Source organism: Volvox carteri, assembly GCF_000143455.1.
Source record: "Volvox carteri f. nagariensis unplaced genomic scaffold VOLCAscaffold_33, whole genome shotgun sequence".
In the NCBI taxonomy this organism is placed as follows: Eukaryota; Viridiplantae; Chlorophyta; class Chlorophyceae; order Chlamydomonadales; family Volvocaceae; genus Volvox; species Volvox carteri.
In genome coordinates this window covers 88421-107742 of record NW_003307576.1, presented here as the reverse complement: position 1 = coordinate 107742, position 19322 = coordinate 88421, and the positions used below count along the sequence as shown (strand labels likewise).

The window sequence follows — 19322 nt, the reverse complement described above, 5'->3', positions numbered from 1 at the left end:
TCATGCGCAAACGTATTGAAAACGCAAAACAGTGTCTTAAAGCTGCTCAATCCCGCCAGTGCATTGTCGTCGACAAGCATCGGCGTGCGGTGCGTTTTGAGGTTGGGAACTCCGTGCTGCTCAGCACCCGCAACATCCAGTTGAAATCTCCTGGAGCAAAGAAATTATTGCCTAAGTTTATTGGGCCATATAAGGTTGTCGCCCGAGTGGGAGAGAACGCGGTAAAATTGGGATTACCCGCGACTTCCCGACTCCATCCGGTCTTCCACGTATCCTTGCTCAAACCATTCAAGGACGATGGAACACGACAACCGCCGCCCCCGTTCATAATTGACGAAGAGCCATATTACATGGTTGAGGCACTACTTGACCATCGTGATGTGAAAATCCGAGGTGGAACCGGCAAAACACGTCGAGAATATCTGGTTAAATGGGAAGGCTATGACTCCAGTCATAACACCTATGAACCGGAAGATTCCCTGCGTCAATCCGTTCCCTTGGCCGAAGCTATTGACGACTATGAACGACGGTTGGCGGCAAAGTCCGGGCAACCTACACCAAAAAGGAAAGTGGTCCTGACCACCCCTCCTTCGGTAGCACCCCGGAACAGCACCCCAGAACAACCGAAACGGAAAGCACCTGCTCGCAAGAAAAGGTGACGCTCCCGGGACGGTTCGCTTCTGAGGGGGAGGGATGTAGCAAGCTACATTTACCTTAGAATATCTTTAAGCTATTAAAGCTTAATCACAGTAACGGTACGGCCCCGTATTTACGAACCATACTCGTTAACTGTACGAACTCACTTTCTGGTACGCTATCACAACCTAGCGTACGGCACCAAGACTCCAGGAATGGAGATGGCGGCAGGTGGGCCGCATTTAAGCCACCCAGGTGAAGTGCTTCGGCCAGACACTTAACGTATCACTATACTAGTGTTCAGGGTTCAAGACCTTGCTGTCACCGTTCTCGACGTATGTCTTCGAATCCCGACTTCCCTTGTCTCTTCTCACGCCTAACGCTGGGTCGCCAATCGTGGACGAGACCCTCTACTTCCGCTAAAACAGCTAAGGTAAGAGACGGCTGTTACACAGCGCGGCCGTAAATAAGTGGGAAAATATTTCCACTGCTGGCTCCATGGCGGCGGCGGTGGCAGACGTGGTATAGTTGAAAGGTGGTAGGAAGCGAAGTGAGAATGATTTTTTAACAGTGGGCTAATGACACGTGTTAACAAGTGGTTATTAAGACAAGCGCCTTCGCGACATGACAGTTTCTGTTGGTCGAGAGTTCGACGAAGGTCCGTTTGTTTAAGATTTTCTTCAGTGGCAGTCCAACAACACGTCTACATGCTATTCTTCTGAAGGTGGATGTGTTACGACCTTCGTAGCACTTAGGGCGTCTGCCGGTGAACGAGGAATGTTTGCGAAATTCTGTTGCGAAGCTACGCAGGCGACGGGCGGGCCCCGCACTGGGTACGGATGGAGCACTGGAAGTCCAGCCATGAAATACCAACAGGATAGCTTTTCGAGAATCTTCTAATACACAAATTCTATTACACAGAACAAATGATGCGGATACATGCCGCATAATCCATGGGATGCCATAAGTAGGTCTCCGATCATTACCCTCTGGCAAGAAGTCACCTTTCATATTAAACGAATATTATGTACAAATAAAGGATTGAAGTGCACTGCAGCAGGGCAGCAGAGTCTATTTCACATGTTGTACATGCCATGTCATCTGGGCCAGAGGCATTACAGCAAAGATTTGGCATAATGGTCTGTGTTTGCAAAATGGTTATGCAAGCATAGAAAGCATTATTGCTAATCGGGTGAGCCGTATCAGATCTAAGTACGTTCCCCGAACAAACGGGGTGCGCAAGCGACGTTAGACTTTCAGAACCGAGCGAAAAGACAGAAATCCCTGCTCCGAATATTAACGCTTACAGTCCATCATCCTTACTTAGCGTTCCATGCGCCGCGGTGCTACCTCTGCATCCGTTTCCTTCGTTACAATGCACATCCGTCAGGGCCAGAGTCTTCGTAGCAATCTTTCATATTCAGCACGTAATGAACCCTTCATGGATATCAGCGGCATTAGCCTGACTTGTCGTCCATGCGGCAGCCTGGGCAAATGGCCCAACGCGATTTAAGTTTGCTGCTGCTTGCGGCCAAGAAACATGCACTCCAGAACTGTCATATCATCCCCTGGTTGTATTTGGTTTGCATACAAGTCGACGTGGATACCACCTGCTGTGACCGCCATATCGGAAGACACTTTTCCTGTACGGGCGGAACCAACAACAGGCGAAGTTCAGAACCCGACTAGTAGCTAAAATTCAGCATTCAAAGAGTTAAACGTCCCCGTCCGTGACTTGTACATAACAATCCAAGCATCTCCTAAGCGTCTTTCTCCCCCTTCGTAAGGCCATCGCGTCCACCAACGCACGTCTTACATCCGCCCAGTCCAGTGCCGTTGAAGCAGTGACGAGTAATATGAACGCCTAAGTAATTCATGAACATCCGCTGCGTTTGCCTAGCATTGTCGTATAGGAGGTCGCGTCGGCAACAGGCCATCAACGTTGCGCCCAGGACAACACTTGCTGCAGCCAAGAAACAGAAATTATATCTATTCGTTCATCCCCTTGGTCTTAGGGTTGCCCCTAAGACGACGTAGATACCACCTCCTGACACCGCCGTATCGGAAAACACTTTTCCGGTACGGGCGGGCATGAGGTTAAACCCTAAGAACTGAACACAAAGGGATAAATCACTATGACCTGGTGACCAACTAGAAAGAAAATTGTTGCCTTCCATGGTTAACACATACCGTTGCATGCCCTGTATATGCGATAAGAAAGTTGCCTCATGTCCATCCGTCCGGTCCAGACACGTAAGAGCAATTTTCCATAACACGGATGTAAGCACCGTTCGGGATGTCCGTCGTGTTTGCCTCAGGAAGTCGTCCTCCCGGCGGTGGATCGGGCCCTCAGCACTTACCAGCTGGTACCAGCTCCTGCAGCCGCTTAATCGATGCTGATCGTGATGTGTAATTGGTCAAGCATAAAGCACATTCTCCATCATCCGGAAGGGATCCCTTAGCCGTAATACATGTAAAGGATGCGCAGGACAAGCAGTGTAAGAGGTACTCGGAAAAGAACGCAAAAGAGAATGTTCCGTCCAAATAGCTAACAAGCTGTACCTTAGCGGAATGCAGGGCGCTTCTAACGTCCTTTTGGAACGAATGTTGTAGGCTTGTCCTGTTCGGTTTATGTTATCTTATGTTACAAGCTCGCGAGAGCTCGTAAGGCCCAGACGAGCCAGGAGGCTCATGGGCCTCAGCGAGTTCTAACGTAGCAAAAAAGAAGGAAGAAACAGAAAAGGAAAAATAAAGAAGGGGCTATGAACTCCATCTCCGAGAGTAAGCGACCTCAGGCTTATTACTCGGCTATCAGCGTGCGTTGACTCATCCAGGTGTTGTGTACGATCTGCGCAAGCCCGCGCTGATCATCAATCTCCATGACAGACCTCATATTAGACACGGGCTCGATGTCAGCCTGGCGTACACCTCCTAGGGATTGAGAAGGCCTTCCTATAGGTCGTTGTACGCGGGACACTCTTTCCCTCTTCATCCAGGTCCCCGAAGCACCTGAGACCCCTTAGGATCATGGCATCCCAGTTGGTGGCAGTATATTCAGAACGCACTGCAAGACGTATCTCCTCACACAAAACATTGTGAAATACATTCCCCTTCGCAAACGCTGGCATCAGTTGGGGCAGTTGCCTCTGACTGTACGGCCAAGGACTAAGCTCCTTCGGAGCGGTGGATACACAGCCAGTTGGAAGTGGATAAGGCTGGAGGCGGAGGGGGAGCTCCTGAAGGGTGATGTCGTCGTGGCTTAGAGGGGAGAGGTGGTAAGCGGGGCTGCTGGAGACAGGGGCGGGTGGTGGTGGGGTGTGCTAGGGACAGGGGGAGGGGTTTGGGGGGGGGGCCCTGGGGCGGGGGGGGGGTGCCACTGCTGCGGACTACTTTACCTGGAGGGGGCTCTTGCTGCGGGGGTGGAGGGGAGCTGGCGGCAGATGATCCCACGATGGCTAGCTACTGCGAGTACCTAGCTGTCGAGTGCGGGGGCCCCCAGGTTACGTTACCGGTTATCATCAGCAGATCGTATCCGGGGGCTCGGTATTGTTACGGTCGATATGTAGCACCCCATAGGCACATATACACATACATACGTATATACAAACGCGCGCACCCGCCGGCCTTCCAAACCCCCGAAAGGTCTCCAGGGGAATAAATCCACCTCTCTTGCCAGCGCCAACAGCAACACCAGCAACAGCAACAATAGCCTCAACGGCAGCTTGGGCCCGCTCCGGAACCTGCTGTCCGTTATTAATGCTGCTTATCATATTTTGCTCCTATTGCGGTTTCGTGTTGGTGTGGTTTCTCGGCGGCAGCCAGCCGGGGACCAGCACACTGGCGGCCCCCGCACTGCCCACCACCAGCTCCGCGTTGGGCAGGTCGTTGGTACGGATACGCTCCAGGGAAACCTGGGAACAAACGGTGGACAAACGAACAGACAACTAACTAACTTAATCACAAAAGGGGCTTGCCGAAGATGACAAATAAATTTGGCGAAACGCGAACTGCCTTTGAGTTGTACAGCAAGCTGTACGGATTCGGGAGCCGGGTGGCCCCTCCCGGGCCAACCCCGAGCACATACCCAAGGTTTAGAAAGACGTTGTGACAGAAGTAAGTACCCCTGTTGGTACATCACATGCCGTACATTCGTCCCGTTGAGACCCGTTCACCTACCTCGGGCGCCAGGCCAATGCCCGTCTGCCTATCGTACAAGCGCTGTCGTACAAGATCCAGCGGGCAGCTGACGAACCAGGTCTCGTCGAAGAGCTCCCGCAGCTGTCGCCAAGGCTCCTGATCGAGCAACAGGTAGTTGCCTGATCGGGACATACGCAGCACACGAAGTGAGCAGGGGGGTATCTACATGAGCACGGGGTGCGCCGTACCCCTTTCTCCCAGCTTCAAATTGTCTTAAATTGACTTAGCGTCGGTCGAGTACGGCAGGGACTCCATCCATCCACGGTTCTACCTTCCAGGCCCGCAATCCCACTCGTAGCCCCCAAAGCCGCCCGGCAGTGCCGCTGCTGCTGCTGCAGGCGGGCAGTTTATGCGGGTTTTCCATACCCACCGGGAAACGGCCACCTTGACTTCCTTCCCCCCGTCCCCAGCTGCCTCACCCGCCCTCCCAACCCCCGCTGGCCCCCTCCGACCTTCCACAAGCACCACCGCCGTGTCCGCCTCCACCACGATGTCGCCCTCCCGGGGGTCCCCCACACCGTGATCGAAGGAGGGAAGACGAACAGACACCTTCATCATGCCTTCAGAGTCCGAACCCAAAGACCCAGTACTGCTGCTAGTAGTACATCCAGCAGCTAGTCGTACACGTCGTACGGCATCCACGAATTTAGCCGCGTCGAAGGTCCAGGGGGCTCCTCTGCGGGCGTGAGCCTCCTGTCCCAGGGGGGGGGAGGGAAAGGGGAGGGGGCGGTAAAGGGACTCGGCCACGCACTCCCTCGAACCTCCTTAACATTCTCCCTTCCGCAGACCAGTCCCCTCCCCCTCGCCCTCCTCTTACCCTATTCCCCCCCGCACACGTATGTCCCCCCCCAGAGGGCCCACGCGGCCAAACCCTAAAGCCCTAGGTGCCACCTCCCACCCACCCGGCTGCGGCCTCAGGATAGGTTCGGAAACATGACCCGCAGACCTAATCTCCACCCTCCTTTCATACATATATACATAATACATACATAATACACACATAATACATAACATATACATACACACGCACCACGGGATCCGGCATGGCATCCAGTTCCCACCGGTAGAAGTGGAAACCGTCCATCGGCATCACCACAGCAAACGGTGCAGCATGGCTGCTACTGCCGCTACTTCCACCCGCCACCGCCCCCGGCTTCTCCTCGCCCCATCCAGCAGGCTGTCCTCGCCTCAGCCGGTTGATTCTGTTCGCCACTGCGGCCGCCAAGGTGGTCTTGCCGCTGCCGGGAGCACCGGCGATGCCCACAACTACCCTCCCGGAACTTAAATTTGAATTTGAACTTGAGTTTGAATTAAAGTCTGAATTCCAATTTTCGGAGTGTCGTGAGAGCACTCTGCGGGCTAGCTGGTCAACAATGTCCTCGTACGCCTCCCCTGAGGAGTGTGTTGTGTGGGAGGGGGTTGCAGTGTGCAGAGAAGATGGGTAGTTAGGAAAATGGTTTCGGTTTTGGATCTGGAATGGATATAGAAGAGATTGGAAAGGTATCAAGATGTGGGGGGTGCAATAATGAAGATGGGGTCGCGAGGGTCGCGAGGGTCGCGAGGAGGGGTCGCGAGGGTCGCGCGGGTCGGCCGTGTTCATACGAAGCGGAGGTACTTTGTATTTCCGGCACATGCGAAGCAGCTTTATGATAGGGCGATTTGTTTCCTTGCGGCGGTCTGGCCACCAAGTATTTACCCTGCCTGCCTGCGCGACACCATCGGGGTGTAAACCAGCCAGCGTACGAACCAGCAGGGGCCAAAGTGCAGTGAGCCGAGACTGTGCTTTTCAGGATTGTGACGCATGACAACATAGGGCTGTGTTCAAATGGACTGGTGCGTCAGTCAAGGTCCAGAGCATCGGGAGCCTACCTGTAAGTTCGACCGCCCTGCATACATTACTTCTTGACGATGTACCCACTGCTCGTGCGTTTAACCTAAACAGTTGTCTGTTCGTAATAATCGGCCATTTAATCTGCTGATGCGGTGTGAGTAACATGTTTTGAGGACTCTGAAGATGAAACTTAGCTTATGTTTTTATATTCTTTTTATCCTTTCCTCCTTATAAGCGGCCCACTGTGTGCATCATGCTTGCATGCAGTAGGTTCGGTTGCCGGAGCGAGCGCGGAACGCGGCACAGACTCACAGTTTTCCTTCCCCGTTGTATGCTTAATTTCACCACTTTAACATCCGCGACCTTCCAAGCGGTAATCCCAGGGCATACCCATGTTTTCCAAACCTCCCACACGAAACAGTCAGCCATGTGGACGGCGGCAGCGAACATCAGGTAGTACACTAATCTCAAAATATGAAAAGTGTAAGATGTAGTCCAAGTTTGAAGGCACTCCAGAGTTACTATCTGTCGCACAGAAAGCTAGAATTTAGAAATCCTCAACAATTTACTTATCAATCAAATCTAATGGAGCTCTTCATCCATATAAGAAATGAATGCGGAACAGCGGGCTGCCTAGCCAGACCCCGAGCCTGTGCTTTCTTGCGGGGTTGACAAAGATACACCACGTTTGATTGCGGGAAAACGCAGCACAAACAGATCCAGTTAATTAAATATCTGACAATATTAGTCTCTCAAGCTTTTGAGCCTATGCTAGGAGAAAATGTACTGTACGGAAATGGGACTAACCAATGGTCCCGCTAGGACCCACCTAGTCCCAGGCACAATCCTCAGCTGAGGTTGGCAGCCACTAGCAAAAAATGGAGCTATAGAACGCAAAATAGGTTATGGCGATGCTGGCTCGGGGTGCAGACCGTAAAGCCTCACTCCCGCTTCCTGTTTACCTAGGCCTTTTTGAGTTTTCCAAACACTACTGGATGCTTTCTCACTCATCACTATTTCCTTAACCTTCTAATGGTTTGATTCTCTAATGCCTCCCGACTCCACCGGACGACTGACTATCAGCTACATGTGCGGTCAGTTCAAAGGTTCACGGACGCCCTGACGAGCGTCACGTCCGTTACCATTAACAACTACTTTTTCAAGTCAACCCATGGACACGGCCAGCGGCGTCGTTCGTACCGCCGCAGTGCTGCGATTAGACTCGCCGCGCACCTCCGATGCCCGTGGCGACAGCGACTGCACGCCGGCAGAACCCCCAGAGCCCCGGCTGTCCGACAATTTCTCATCCTTCTGCCTCCCTGCCATCCACGGGGCCTTAGTTCAAGCGTACCTCGACGCTCAGCCATATCCGTCACCATCCCCCGCGGACGACAAGCCTGTCAAGGGCAAGAACTCCCCTTCCCAACCCGACGATGGCTCGCAGAGCCGTCATTTGGCCGCATTTACTCACTCCCAGCGACTTGAAGCCGTCCTAAAGGCAATTGAACGCACTTATGAAAATCCCCCACAGGATGATACAGCGACTAAGTCCAACCCCATCACCCCTCCAGCCCCGGGCGCCATCAAGGCCGGGGATGGCTGGTGCTCCACCTTACCAGACGGGCCGTACGCCGTCGCCATCATGTTGGGGTCATCCCAGCCCACTAAAACTGCCTCGCAGCCCAAGTCCGACGACGACGACGGCGATGACAAGGACCCTACCGCCGCTACGTGCCCCCCTCCCACGCCCCCCTTCCCACCGTTGTGGCTGGGCGCGCTGAGCCGCTCCCTCACCTACCTGGACTTCAGCTGTATCCCTAAAGTCTCTACCAAGCTTCGTCCCCGCTTGGATCCGGCGAGCTGGGACCTCTATGTACTGTCGGCCCTGCGCCGTCTCCAGGTGATCAGCTTCCGGCACAGCCTGGTGGCCTCCCCCCTCCCCGCGGCCTTGGCGACGAGCCTCCCGTCGTTGCGAGTTATTGACTTGCACGGCGTGGAGTTTCTTCTGCGGCAAGATGAGGTTGCGGAAATGCTCCGGGCGCTGCTACGTGATGGTGACGGCAGTGGGTGTGACGGTAAGCGTGATGACAGTGCTGGCGGTGATGACGGTGGCGTTCGGCGGCTGGTGGTGGCGGCGAAGGAGGCGGAACATCAAAGTGCGGAGGTGCTTAGTTTCAAGTGCTTGCCACCGCCGCCGCCGCCGCCGACGGCCCCAGTAGCGCCCGGAAGCAGCTCTCCCCCCAGCTCTGCAACAGAGTCGCCTTCCGAATACTTTAAGGTTGCAGCCGGCATTAGGGCGGTGCGGGCAGCCAGGGAGCGCGTGTTCCTCACCCACCTTCGCGAGGCCTGGTGGAACGTGTCCGTGCTGTCTACTGAGAAGGAGTCTACTTCAGTGACATCCCAACCTGTGGATTTCTCAATGGTACGACTACTGTACGACCTGGGTCTGCTGCCGCCGCTGGAGGAGCCGCCGCCACCAGCACCGACACCGCAGCAGCCAGCCCAGCCGTCAGCAGCAGCAGCGGCGACGGGGAAGAGTACGACATCGGCGTGTACGTCGGCGGGTCCGGTAGCGGGAGGAGCAGCTTCCGGCGGCGCGGAAGGCGGCGAGTCGGGTGTTCCGGGGGACGTGGAGAAGCGGGAGCCGGGGGAGCACGAGGTGAAGGAAGGTGGAACGTTGGACTCCGGAGCCGCCTTGCTCATTAAGACCCGGTGGGTGTGCTGCGATTCACATCTGTATGTATGTATGTATGTATGTATGTATGTATGTATGTATGTATGTATGTATGTATGTATGTAATGTATGTATGTATGTATCGCCATATACAGTGATGCAAACTCCGCTGTCCCGCTCTCCCCTCCATCACCTTGCTAAAACCATTTTTTGTTTCCTCCCGAGCCCTCCCCCTCCCGGGAAGAGGGCCGGGCTATCCCCCGGTGTCACAACCCCCCTCCCTCCCACCTCCTCCGCCCTTACCTCCCACCTCCTCCGCCCTGCCCTCCTTCGCTCCCGCTCCCCCGAGCAGCCAGCCATCCTGGCCCCGCGGCGCTGACGTCACCATGGACTTCGTACAACTGAAATTGGCCTGGCCGTACGAGTGTAACCGCTGGGACCAACCCACCTGGTCTCATCAGCAGCCCCTGCACTCCAAATACAGAAAAGATGTCTGGTTCTACCTGACTAGTCGGCAATGGAGGCGGGTGCTTGAAGAAGGGGACGACCTGAACGGCAGTGGGGGTGGGGGTGCTGGTGGTGGCGGCGGCGGCAACGGTGAAGATCCTTTTGGGGTTGAGGTGGTGGACTTCCAGGCGCTGGAGGACCGGGAGATGCTCCTGTCGAGGACGCTGTTCTGCGCCTGGTACGTGTACCTAAGCTTCATGTCGGGCTGTATGTATGTAAAGTGTTTACATACATGCATGCATACATACATAGACGTGCAGACATACATAGACGTGGACCCGAGGTACCGTGGACCCTTGCGCTGTGTTTCGGCTTCGGCCCCCGGCTCTCGCGGCCCACAGTGTAATCTAAGTCATACATACGTATAAACAGGCACGTCCTCGCACACAAAAAAAACATTACACACGGGGTAATGGAGCTTTCCTTCTGAGCGCCCGTCTCCTGTGTAACGGTTGCTGCTACTGCTGCTACTGCTATTGCTGCTACTGCTATTGCTACTGCTGCTACTGCTACTGCCCGTGTATTGCAGTAGTGAGGGCAGCGCCCTGGTATTTTTCCCCGGCACCAAGTTGAACGAGCAGCCCAACGCGAGGGGGGAAATGTCCGAGGCTAAGGCACTGGCCGCCGCCAAGGCCCGACCCCACCCGGGCGCCAAGGTTGTCGTACCGACTGCGGCTGCACTGGCGGCTCGTAGCCAGGCTAGGCGGTTGTTGGTGGCGGGGCTGCAGGGTGTGGGGGTGGCGGCGGTGTCCCCTGCACCGAGGGGAACCATTACCCCGGCGACCTTACTGCTGGCCATGAGGCTGGAGGCCCGGTTGTACGGCCGTGTACGGCGTGTCAGGTACGAAAGTGGGGCGCGTGTGTGTATGTGTGTTTATGTGTGGGTATTTGGACACCCCGCTGGGGGGCTCAGGACTGTCAAAGGGCCCTACAGATAGCCTGTCGATAAAAGGGCAACCGCTTGTCGTACAACCTAAAGTGCCACAAGTTATAATTCCAGGCCCTTCTGCTCCTGCTCTTGCTCTTTTCCACTCCCCAGCACTCGCCGTACGGTTTTATAAAACAGCTGTCGTACCCACCCACCTTCTCGCTGTCCGCAGCATCCTCCCCCGCAGCAACCCCGCCTACTCCGCCTCCCACGCGGGCCGCTACTGGTCTTCCGTACACTCACTTCACGACTTGCTTCGAAGTGACCCACGGGTCCGTCGTGGTGTGTTGAATGGCACGGTGCCGCTGGCGGCGGCGGTGGAGATCCCGGCGGCTGAGCTGCGTGCGCTGCTGTCCAGGTTGGAGAAGGCGGCTCGAAAGGGGTCACTGGAGGGGGGGCCGACGGAGGGACTTGCCATGCTAGCTGAGAAGGCGCTGGCGGCGGCGGATGCTGCAGATGGTGATGCACTGCACAAGCAGGTGACCGTTAGGGGCCCCTGGGGGGGGAGGAGGAGGAGGGCGAGGGGGGGTAGTGGAGGGTGGGTCAGCTCCAGGGTTTTATGGTTTTACATGCTGAGGGGGTAATGCAGTTCGAAAGGAGTAACGCACGCAGGAGGGGGGTGCCAGTGCAGCGAAACACATGTGTAGAATACCCGGACCCGAAACCTGGACCCGACCTGTTGAGGGCGGGGAGAGGAGGTGGGAGAGGAGGTGGGGAGGCGGAGCTGAGGAAAGGGACCCCCCGTCAGTCAGGTGGTGCGACGGGATGTTGGTAAGGGAAGGGGGGACCGGGGGCCGCTCGCTCCCAAAGGGGGCATACATACATAGTACATACATACATACATGCTGTGTGCTCCCGATCCTTGCGCTGTGTTTCGGCTTCGGCCCCCGGCTCTCGCGGCCCACAGTGTAATCTAAGTCATACATACATACATACATACATACATACATACATACATACTCCTGACTGAATTCACTCATTACGCTCCATCTTGCCTTCCATCTGCTGTATGGTGTACGGGTGTACGTATTGTGTCGTACAACCCGTACAGGTATCCGCTGGAGGGCGGTTGGACGAGCCTGTTCCACTGTTCACGGAGGACTGGCAGCCCGCAGAGCACGGGACTGACCCGCTGTGTGCCTGGCACGTGGCTGATCCTTGGGTTTGGCCGTACGGCACTGTACTGCACAACGCAGTGGCTCTGGGTCACGTGCGTACGGCATCATGGCTCCTGGAGCGGGGTCTTTCGATTAACTGCCGTATCAGCCGTTGGGATCTCACCCCCTTGCATCTGTGTTGCATGAGGGTGAGGGGGGCTGGGGGGATGAGGGGGGCTGGGGCTGGGGGGGTGAGGGAGCTGCGGGCTGGGGGGGTTAGGGAGCTGCGGGCTGGGGGGCTAAGTAGAGGCAATCCCCCCTTCCCTGGAGGCGACTGGGGCGGGTTTTAGGGTTTTAGGATTTTGTAGTTTAGGGTTGCACCATGTGCACCAGGTCGCTTTTGGTGTGGACTCATCCTCCTTTTTCATTCCCACACAGCCCGGATACACCCCCGGCTGTCGTCACTTTAACTCCAGTTCACTCCCCCACCTGCTTTGACCCGTTTTGCTTTCACCCGGGATGAAAGGAATGGATAGATGACACGGCGTGATTAAAAAGTCCCCCTCCCTCCCTCTGACCCCCGGCCCCAACCTTAACCCTAACACGCACCCGCCCACCCCTCCTCTTTCCCCTCCGCCCCCCTCTGCAGCCATGTTTATGGAAAGCCAACTACCCCTTCCTCTCCCTCTTCCGCATCCCGGCACGGAACCGGGAAAACAACACGAAAAGCAACAGCAGCAACACCACCACCACCACCATCACCACCACCGCAAGGACTGGACGATCCGGGTTTGGCAGAAAGCCGATTGGCGAGGAGGACGCGGAGCGGGCGCACTACCAGTACATGGTGCAAACGTCGGGTCAGCTTCCCGAGGTGGTGGGGAGGTGGGACCGCAAGCGGGGGCTGCCCCCGGGGAGCTTCCTCACCGCCACAGACCTGATATTTCCCCGTGTGTGTAAAGTGAAGACCATGAACTTCGAGTAAGTGTATGTACGGCATTGCACGGCATTGTACATCGTAATAGTTGCACTCTAAGAGGGAGAGGCCTTACGGGGTTTTGGTGTTCGGTGGTGGTTGTACGACCAGTGGGGACTTAGGTAGCTGCTACTGCTGAGTTTGTGGGGGAGGGGAGGGGAGTTGGAGGGAGAGAAGGCGCTTTTCACTTTACTCTTTGCATGCTAAACAGAACCCTGAGTGAGGCGTTGTGCCGCGGCTTTAATCTTGTTGTTCCGGCCATTTCCCCCCCCCCCCCTGCCCGCAACACCCCCCGCTGTGTTTTGCTGCCCTTCGTAGGTGGAATGTGTTGCTGGGCCCTATGTGGTTCAGTGTGGAGGATGAAGCGCACCCATGCAAGCAAATATTCGCCAGTTTACGTAATCCCATTGTACGAACTTTGCCATGTACGGCACCGGTGTCGACAGTGGCGGCGGCGGCAGCTGGCGGTGGAGTGAGTGCAGCAGTCTCCCCCTCCCCCTCCCCCTCGCCAGCGGCGGTGGCTGCGGCCGCCTCTCCGATGCTCCGCTTGCTGCTGTCCCACCATCCGGATTTGGGGGCTCGCAGCTGGTGTGGTTTGGTTCCGCTGCATTACGCGGCTGCTACGTGCGGTCCGGAGGTGGTGATGGCGCTCGTGGAGGCCGGGGCCAGCCTGAAGGAGCCGTTGCCAGGTACCTAGGCTGTGTGTATGTATGTATGTATGTATGTATGTATGTATGTATGTATGTATGTATGTATGTATGTATGTATGTATGTATGTATGTATGTATGTATGTATGTATGTATGTATGTATGTATGTATGTATGTATGTATGTATGTATGTATGTATGTATGTATGTATGTGTGTAATGGTGTGTGCAGCGGTGTATTGTAGGGGTGGGCGTTGGGCAGGGGCGGGGGGCATTGCAGGGGAAACGGTGTGTGCGTGTGTGTATGTGTCATGGTCACAGGTCGGGGGCAGATTTCCCCCTGGCTCCACCCCAACACCCCCTCAATACCCGGCCCTATCCCCACACCCCCGTGCCCCGATGGAATGCAATGCCAAGGGTGTATCCGCAAAGAATTACCCAACCCGCCTCAAGAGCCATCCACGGCTAACCTCCCCCCGGGGCCCCCCCCCACCTCAACACCTCACCCCTTCTCAGGCTCTCTGGTGTGTCCGCTGCACATCCTGGCACACCGCTCCTGCCGCCGGTGGTCGGCAATCAGTTCCCGAGTTGTAGTACAGCTGCTGTCGTACCAGCCCATTATCCCGGTAGCAGAAGTGATGGCCCGGTGGGATGAGTGGTGGGGCTGTCCCTTCTCCTGGCTGCTGGCGGATGCGGATAACTGCCCCGCGCCCGAGGTGCTGGGGCCGATGCTGCAGAGCATGAGGAAGGCGCTGGGGGCGGGACCGGCCCCCCCCCATGCCGGAGCAGGTGCAGGGGGCGGCGTCATGGAGCTCAGGCCTGGAGCGGCCGCAGCAGCATTAGCAGCGGGTGGCGGGGAACATGGAGTTAGTGGCGGTCTATTCAAGGAGGCATTGTACGGCGTTGCAAAGTGGGTTTGGGGGGTTTGGGGGGTTGGGGCGGGACGGATGCGGGTTACTGGTGGGGTGATCTTGGGGGTAGTGGCTGAAGGCGGGGGGGGGCACAGGGGCGAGTTTGGGTTAGGGGGAAGGCGTGGGGCGAGTGAGGGGTAAGCCGGGAAGGTGGTTGTTCTGGTGGAGTGCGTGGTTTTCTTGTGTATGAGCGCAATGACCATAAAAACTTAACCTTCTTGCTTCTTAAAATAAATGTATGTACAATTATTGTACTGCTAATAATATATTAAGGATATTCCAGTGAAGATAACGTTTTTATGATACTCAGGTTTACTGCTTTATTTGTGGTCTTAGGGTTTTATTGCTATTAATCCCATTTTTTGTTCCCTATCGCACAGCAACCTGTTGCTTTCCACACCATAGAGCCACCACCATGTCAGCTTCGGGTTGATCGAAGTCCTCGAAGAGGGGCTCTCCCGTAGTTCACTTTCGTTTCGGCCCATGTATGTATGTATGTATGTAGTCGCCTATATTGTTTACTGTGTGTTGGGGGGGAGAGGGAAAGTGCCTCAACGGCCTGATGGGACCGCCCGGCCCCACCAAACCCCCACACCCACCCACACACCCCCTCGCAACATCATCACCGTCGATCCTTCCGTACAGGAAAACCCTAAGACCCCCCAGGTCCCCCTCCGTTCACCCCGTCTATCATAGCCGCTAAAGGCGCCATCCTGTCGCTCTCACCACTCCACATTTCCACACACACCCTCTCCGGGCCCCACATACCGACGTACATACATACATACATACATACATGCACACATGCAGGGCTTTGTGTGTCTCTGCTGTGCGGGAGCGGGTGGACCATGTGCGGCTGCTGCTGCACCACTTTCCGGAGGCCGTACATGTGGCCCTGGCGCCGGCTGACGTCACCGCCCTGCATGTGGCCTGCTACTCGGTGGCCTGGAGTGATCTGGCAAAGGTGAGCGATACACATATGTGTGTTTGTGTGTGTATGTGTGTATGTGTGTTTGTGTGTATGCGTGCAAGTGCGTATGTGTGTGTGCGTGTAATTGCGTGTGTCTGTCTGTCCGTCTGTACTGGTGGTGGTGGTGGTGGTGCTGGTGCATCAGGAGCCCTCTCTTTCTCATCCAATGCCCCTTTTTTAGATGGCGACATTCGTCTGCCTGCAGTACATGAGCTATGTATGTGTTGTACGGCACGTGTCTCCCTCACTCACTCACGGTCACTTCTATCCCACCGCGTACTTCCCCCTCCCCTCCCCTTTGCCCCCCCTGTGGCCCCCTTTATGTACGGCACAAGGGTTCTTTGTTGCGGTGCTGTGTGTCGGGGGAGCCATTCCGTTTCGACCCCGAGACGCTACATCCGGTGGGTTCGGTGTACGGCATTCCGTACGTGTACGACTGACTAATTGTTCATTGACAATATCTGTTCACTGTTGCACGTGTACCTGAGGAAATCATTCTACTTGTATTGTTGTATGTATGTATCTATACCTATGGTGCGGACCTGCATTCTGTACATGTCGTACATGTCTGTACGGCGCTTTGACTCCATAAACCAGTCCAATCCTGAAATGTCCCCGCCTGTAAAAACCCCTGCCCACGCATGAGCTAGAGCTTACGGAACTGCGCGCCGTACTTGCCCACGGAAGCTACAGCCGCTACCGCCACCTCCCCGAGCGGCACCGGGGGGGGCAAGGAGCTCCTGGTGCTGGGTAACAGTACGGCGGTCGATGTTGGCGAATCCGGATCTGGATCCGGAGCCAAACCTGGATCCGAACCTGTTAAAGAGCAGGAGTACGAGCAGTTCTGGTTGTATCCGATGATCAACCGGGGCCCTACCGTACATGAGGAGTTCGGGGAGACCGAGGGCGCCGCCATGCAGCGGAGCCTGACCGCGCAGCTGCAGGTGGTTTAGGGGGGGGGTTGGGGAGGGTTGGGGGGGTGCCCTAGGGGTTTAGGGTTTTAACTGGCGGGTTAACCGGCTCCATGCGGGTGAACGGACGATTAGAGGGCATGTGGATATAGAAAGATGTGGACCACGGTTATGAGTGTTTGAGATGGTGTGAAATATACGGGCATGCATGTCGTAGTGTGATGATCCTTTGGATTAGGAAATTCGCTATTTAATCGTTAAAAAAAGCTGTTTAAAGAACTCCTGTTGACTTTGCTCTGCGCAGATCGTGCAGTTGTTGGTAGGTGCGGGAGCCCGTGTTGACGCCCAGGACGTGTACGGCAGCACCCCCCTGGTGGCCGCCGCCCTCACCTCCAGTCCGCCCGTTGTGGCGCTGCTGCTGGAGAAAGGTGGGGTGGGGAGTGGCGGTGTGTGTGTGTGGGGGGGCTTTGTACACGTATGTGCATGTCTGTGTGCGTGCGTGTGTGCGTGTGTGTGCATGTATCCGTACAGATACTTCCACAACCCTGATGTTCATGGAGCCTTTTTAACCCCCATCCCCCCATCATCACCACAACCACCATCACCTCCAAGCACCCTCATCTCCACCCCCCCCTGCACCCCTCCAGGCGCCTCCGTAACGGTCGTGGCCGACCACGTTAGCACCACTGCGGAGCCGATCACCGCCGCACGACTGGATAACCACGTGCGGTTCCGGAGCGGCGAGGTGCTGGGGCCCTTTCTGTTGATGTTCGAGGGGCAGGAGGGGGCGTGGCGGACCCGCGACGGGAGAGAGGACACACTGCAACAGCAGCAGCAGACGGAGGAGGAGGAGGGGAAGAAGAAGAAGGGGAGGAAGAAAGGGGGTGGCAGTGGAGAAGAAGAAGATGAGGAGGACAGGGAGGAGGAGGAGGAGGAGGTGGAAGAGAGTGACGGTGGTGGCTCAGACAGTGACACGTCATCCTCTGGGGGGAGGCCGTGGAGGCCGCTGTACGGCGCGATGGGAGACGATCTGCTGGCGGTGCCCGAAGCGGAATGGAAGAAGCTGTGAGTGCGAGCCCCTCGCAACTTGACGGGTAGCTTGAGGGGGAACGTCTGTCAGTCAGTTAGTCTGTTTGTTTCTCTGTCTCCTCGCATGTCTGTCTGTCTGTGTGTGGATATCGTGGTATGGGAAATAAAGACGGTACATCTACGATCCAACCAACCAACCGACGTAATAAAGCGGCTTTGTTACGTCGGTTGGTTGGTTGGATCGTCGGTTGATCGTTGGGCTGCCAGAGGTTGTTAGTGCTGTCCTGTCCCTCTGCATCTCCTTTGCCCCCTCTCCCCTCTCCCCGCGCACCCACCACCTCCACCTCCACCTCCACCTCGCCGTCTTGGGAGTGCAGAAAGAGATGTCTCCCCCCTGCCCCTCCAACCCTGCCTCCCCCCCCCGGCTGGTGCTGCTGCAGCCGTCAAAAGAACAAGCTGACGCCCTTGACTGCCGCGGTGATGCGGCACATGCGGTACTACAAGTGTGTACGGCACCAGGACCAGACCGGTCCGGGTACGGGTATGCAGGTGGACGGCAACATGTCCGTCTATCACTTCCTGCTGAACAACAGTCTTACTCCAGGAGCTCGACTGAGCAAGTGAGCGCAAACGCACCGGGGGGCGGGGGGAAGGGGGAATTTAGAGTACAGGGTCATGTGTATGTACGTATGTATGTGTGTATGTGTCGTTGTGCATGTATAGCTGCGTAGGCTTGGAGCTCCCCAATGGAGTGACATACCGACGGACATGTTCCATATACTGATATTTCTGTGTTCAGGCTGGGTGACGGTATTCTGTACCTGATTCTCCACCACACGCCGGCGGAGGTGCGTGAGGCGCTGATGGCCATCCTGCACGAGGCCACTGCGACCAACGTTGTGGAGGAGATGCCGCGGACGGCCACCTTGCTGCTGCAGAAGGAGATGCCGGGTGGGGTGGTGGATGGGGTGCCTGGGGTTGGGAGGGGGGGGGAGCGGGTGAACCGCTCAAGGCAGGAAAAGGATATGTATGTTTGTATGTATGTATATAAACCCTCCTCCCAACACCCAACACCCTCCCTCTGCCTCCTCACCCCCCCGACCCCCCCCACCCCCCCACCCCCCCACCCCCCCACCCCCCCGACCCCCCCCACCCCCCCACCCCCCCACCCCCCCCACCCAGCCGGAATAGTTTAGTTTGGGTCGGTCGGGTCAGTCGCGCGTTCTAGTTTTTTTGGGGGGTTGGGAGGAACACTTGCATACCGGCAGCCCTTCAGTATCAGCAATGCAGCTTTCTCTCCTGGTCAGCAACTTTACGCAACTTCTACGTCAAACTTTTTTCTCGCCGCCTTCACTACTTTTTCTACACCTCCTAGTTTACGGTTTGGCTATATTATTTCTGGCGGCTTAGGTAGGTAGGACTTCCTACTTCTACGTCAAATCTTCATCCCGAGGTTACAGTCGTCATCCCGAGGTTACAGTCGTCACAGTCGCCACGGACGCCTTTCGGTCAGTTCTTTCGGTTGCTACTTTCTTACCCTGGCAGCAGCTTAAATCGCGTGTGGTTCGTCTTTCCCCCACCCCCCCTCACCCCCCCACCCCCCCTAGGGAACCACTACGTCACCTACGCGGACAGGGCGGCTCGTGAGGCGTGCGCCACCTTGTCCCCCTTCACCATCAGCTCCATGGACACGGCCATCCAGAAGGCCCTGATGCTGGCGCTCAAGGAGGCGGGGCTGGTGGGGAGGGACCCCGGCAAGCGGGCGGAGGAGAAGGCGCGGGCGGCGCAGCTGCTGGGCAGTGGGACTCCGGCCTGGGGGCCTTATGAGGACGAGGTGCTGGATGACCTCATGATGCGCGGCATGTACCCGCTGTTCCTGTCGCAGCGTGTGACGAATGGTGGGTGGGGATGTGGGTGGCATTTTGTGCAATGGGGTGGTTCAGCCTCTCCGCTGCTCCATCGCTATCAATCTCTCAATCTCTATCTCTCATTCGCCATTTTTCCCCC

At 56.4% G+C, this 19322-nt stretch overlaps 3 protein-coding genes across 3 annotated transcripts in view; 2 read left to right on the top strand and 1 right to left on the bottom strand.

Moving 5' to 3' along the window:
* VOLCADRAFT_105729 (uncharacterized protein) overlaps positions 1–7361 on the bottom strand; it is a gene marked incomplete at its 3' end in the record, with an annotated part of 14047 nt that extends 6686 nt beyond the window's left edge. Inside the window, exons 1-5 of the mRNA XM_002952870.1 lie at positions 6703–7361; positions 5864–6225; positions 5253–5526; positions 4813–4952; positions 4497–4547 (exon numbers count right to left, since the gene is read on the bottom strand). Coding sequence (XP_002952916.1) covers positions 4497–4547; positions 4813–4952; positions 5253–5526; positions 5864–6225; positions 6703–6829 — 954 coding nt within the window. The 5' untranslated portion in view covers positions 6830–7361. The remainder of the gene's footprint in view (positions 1–4496; positions 4548–4812; positions 4953–5252; positions 5527–5863; positions 6226–6702) is intronic.
* Positions 7362–7712: 351 nt separating this feature from the next.
* VOLCADRAFT_93645 (uncharacterized protein) lies at positions 7713–10196 on the top strand (the record flags this gene model as incomplete). Its single annotated transcript, XM_002952959.1, has 4 exons — positions 7713–7758; positions 7873–9376; positions 9691–10023; positions 10187–10196. 4 exons carry the CDS (start codon positions 7713–7715, stop codon positions 10194–10196), a joined length of 1893 nt encoding a protein of 630 aa, XP_002953005.1.
* Positions 10197–10444: 248 nt separating this feature from the next.
* Positions 10445–19322, top strand: part of VOLCADRAFT_93644 (uncharacterized protein) — a gene marked incomplete at both ends in the record, with an annotated part of 32566 nt that continues 23688 nt past the window's right edge. The window contains 13 exons of the mRNA XM_002952958.1: positions 10445–10686; positions 10961–11252; positions 11825–12079; positions 12520–12851; positions 13165–13318; positions 13484–13535; positions 14011–14283; positions 16069–16319; positions 16591–16714; positions 16934–17351; positions 17756–17935; positions 18115–18266; positions 18923–19149. Of these exons, the coding sequence (XP_002953004.1) occupies positions 10445–10686; positions 10961–11252; positions 11825–12079; positions 12520–12851; positions 13165–13318; positions 13484–13535; positions 14011–14283; positions 16069–16319; positions 16591–16714; positions 16934–17351; positions 17756–17935; positions 18115–18266; positions 18923–19149 (2952 nt within the window). The remainder of the gene's footprint in view (positions 10687–10960; positions 11253–11824; positions 12080–12519; positions 12852–13164; positions 13319–13483; positions 13536–14010; positions 14284–16068; positions 16320–16590; positions 16715–16933; positions 17352–17755; positions 17936–18114; positions 18267–18922; positions 19150–19322) is intronic.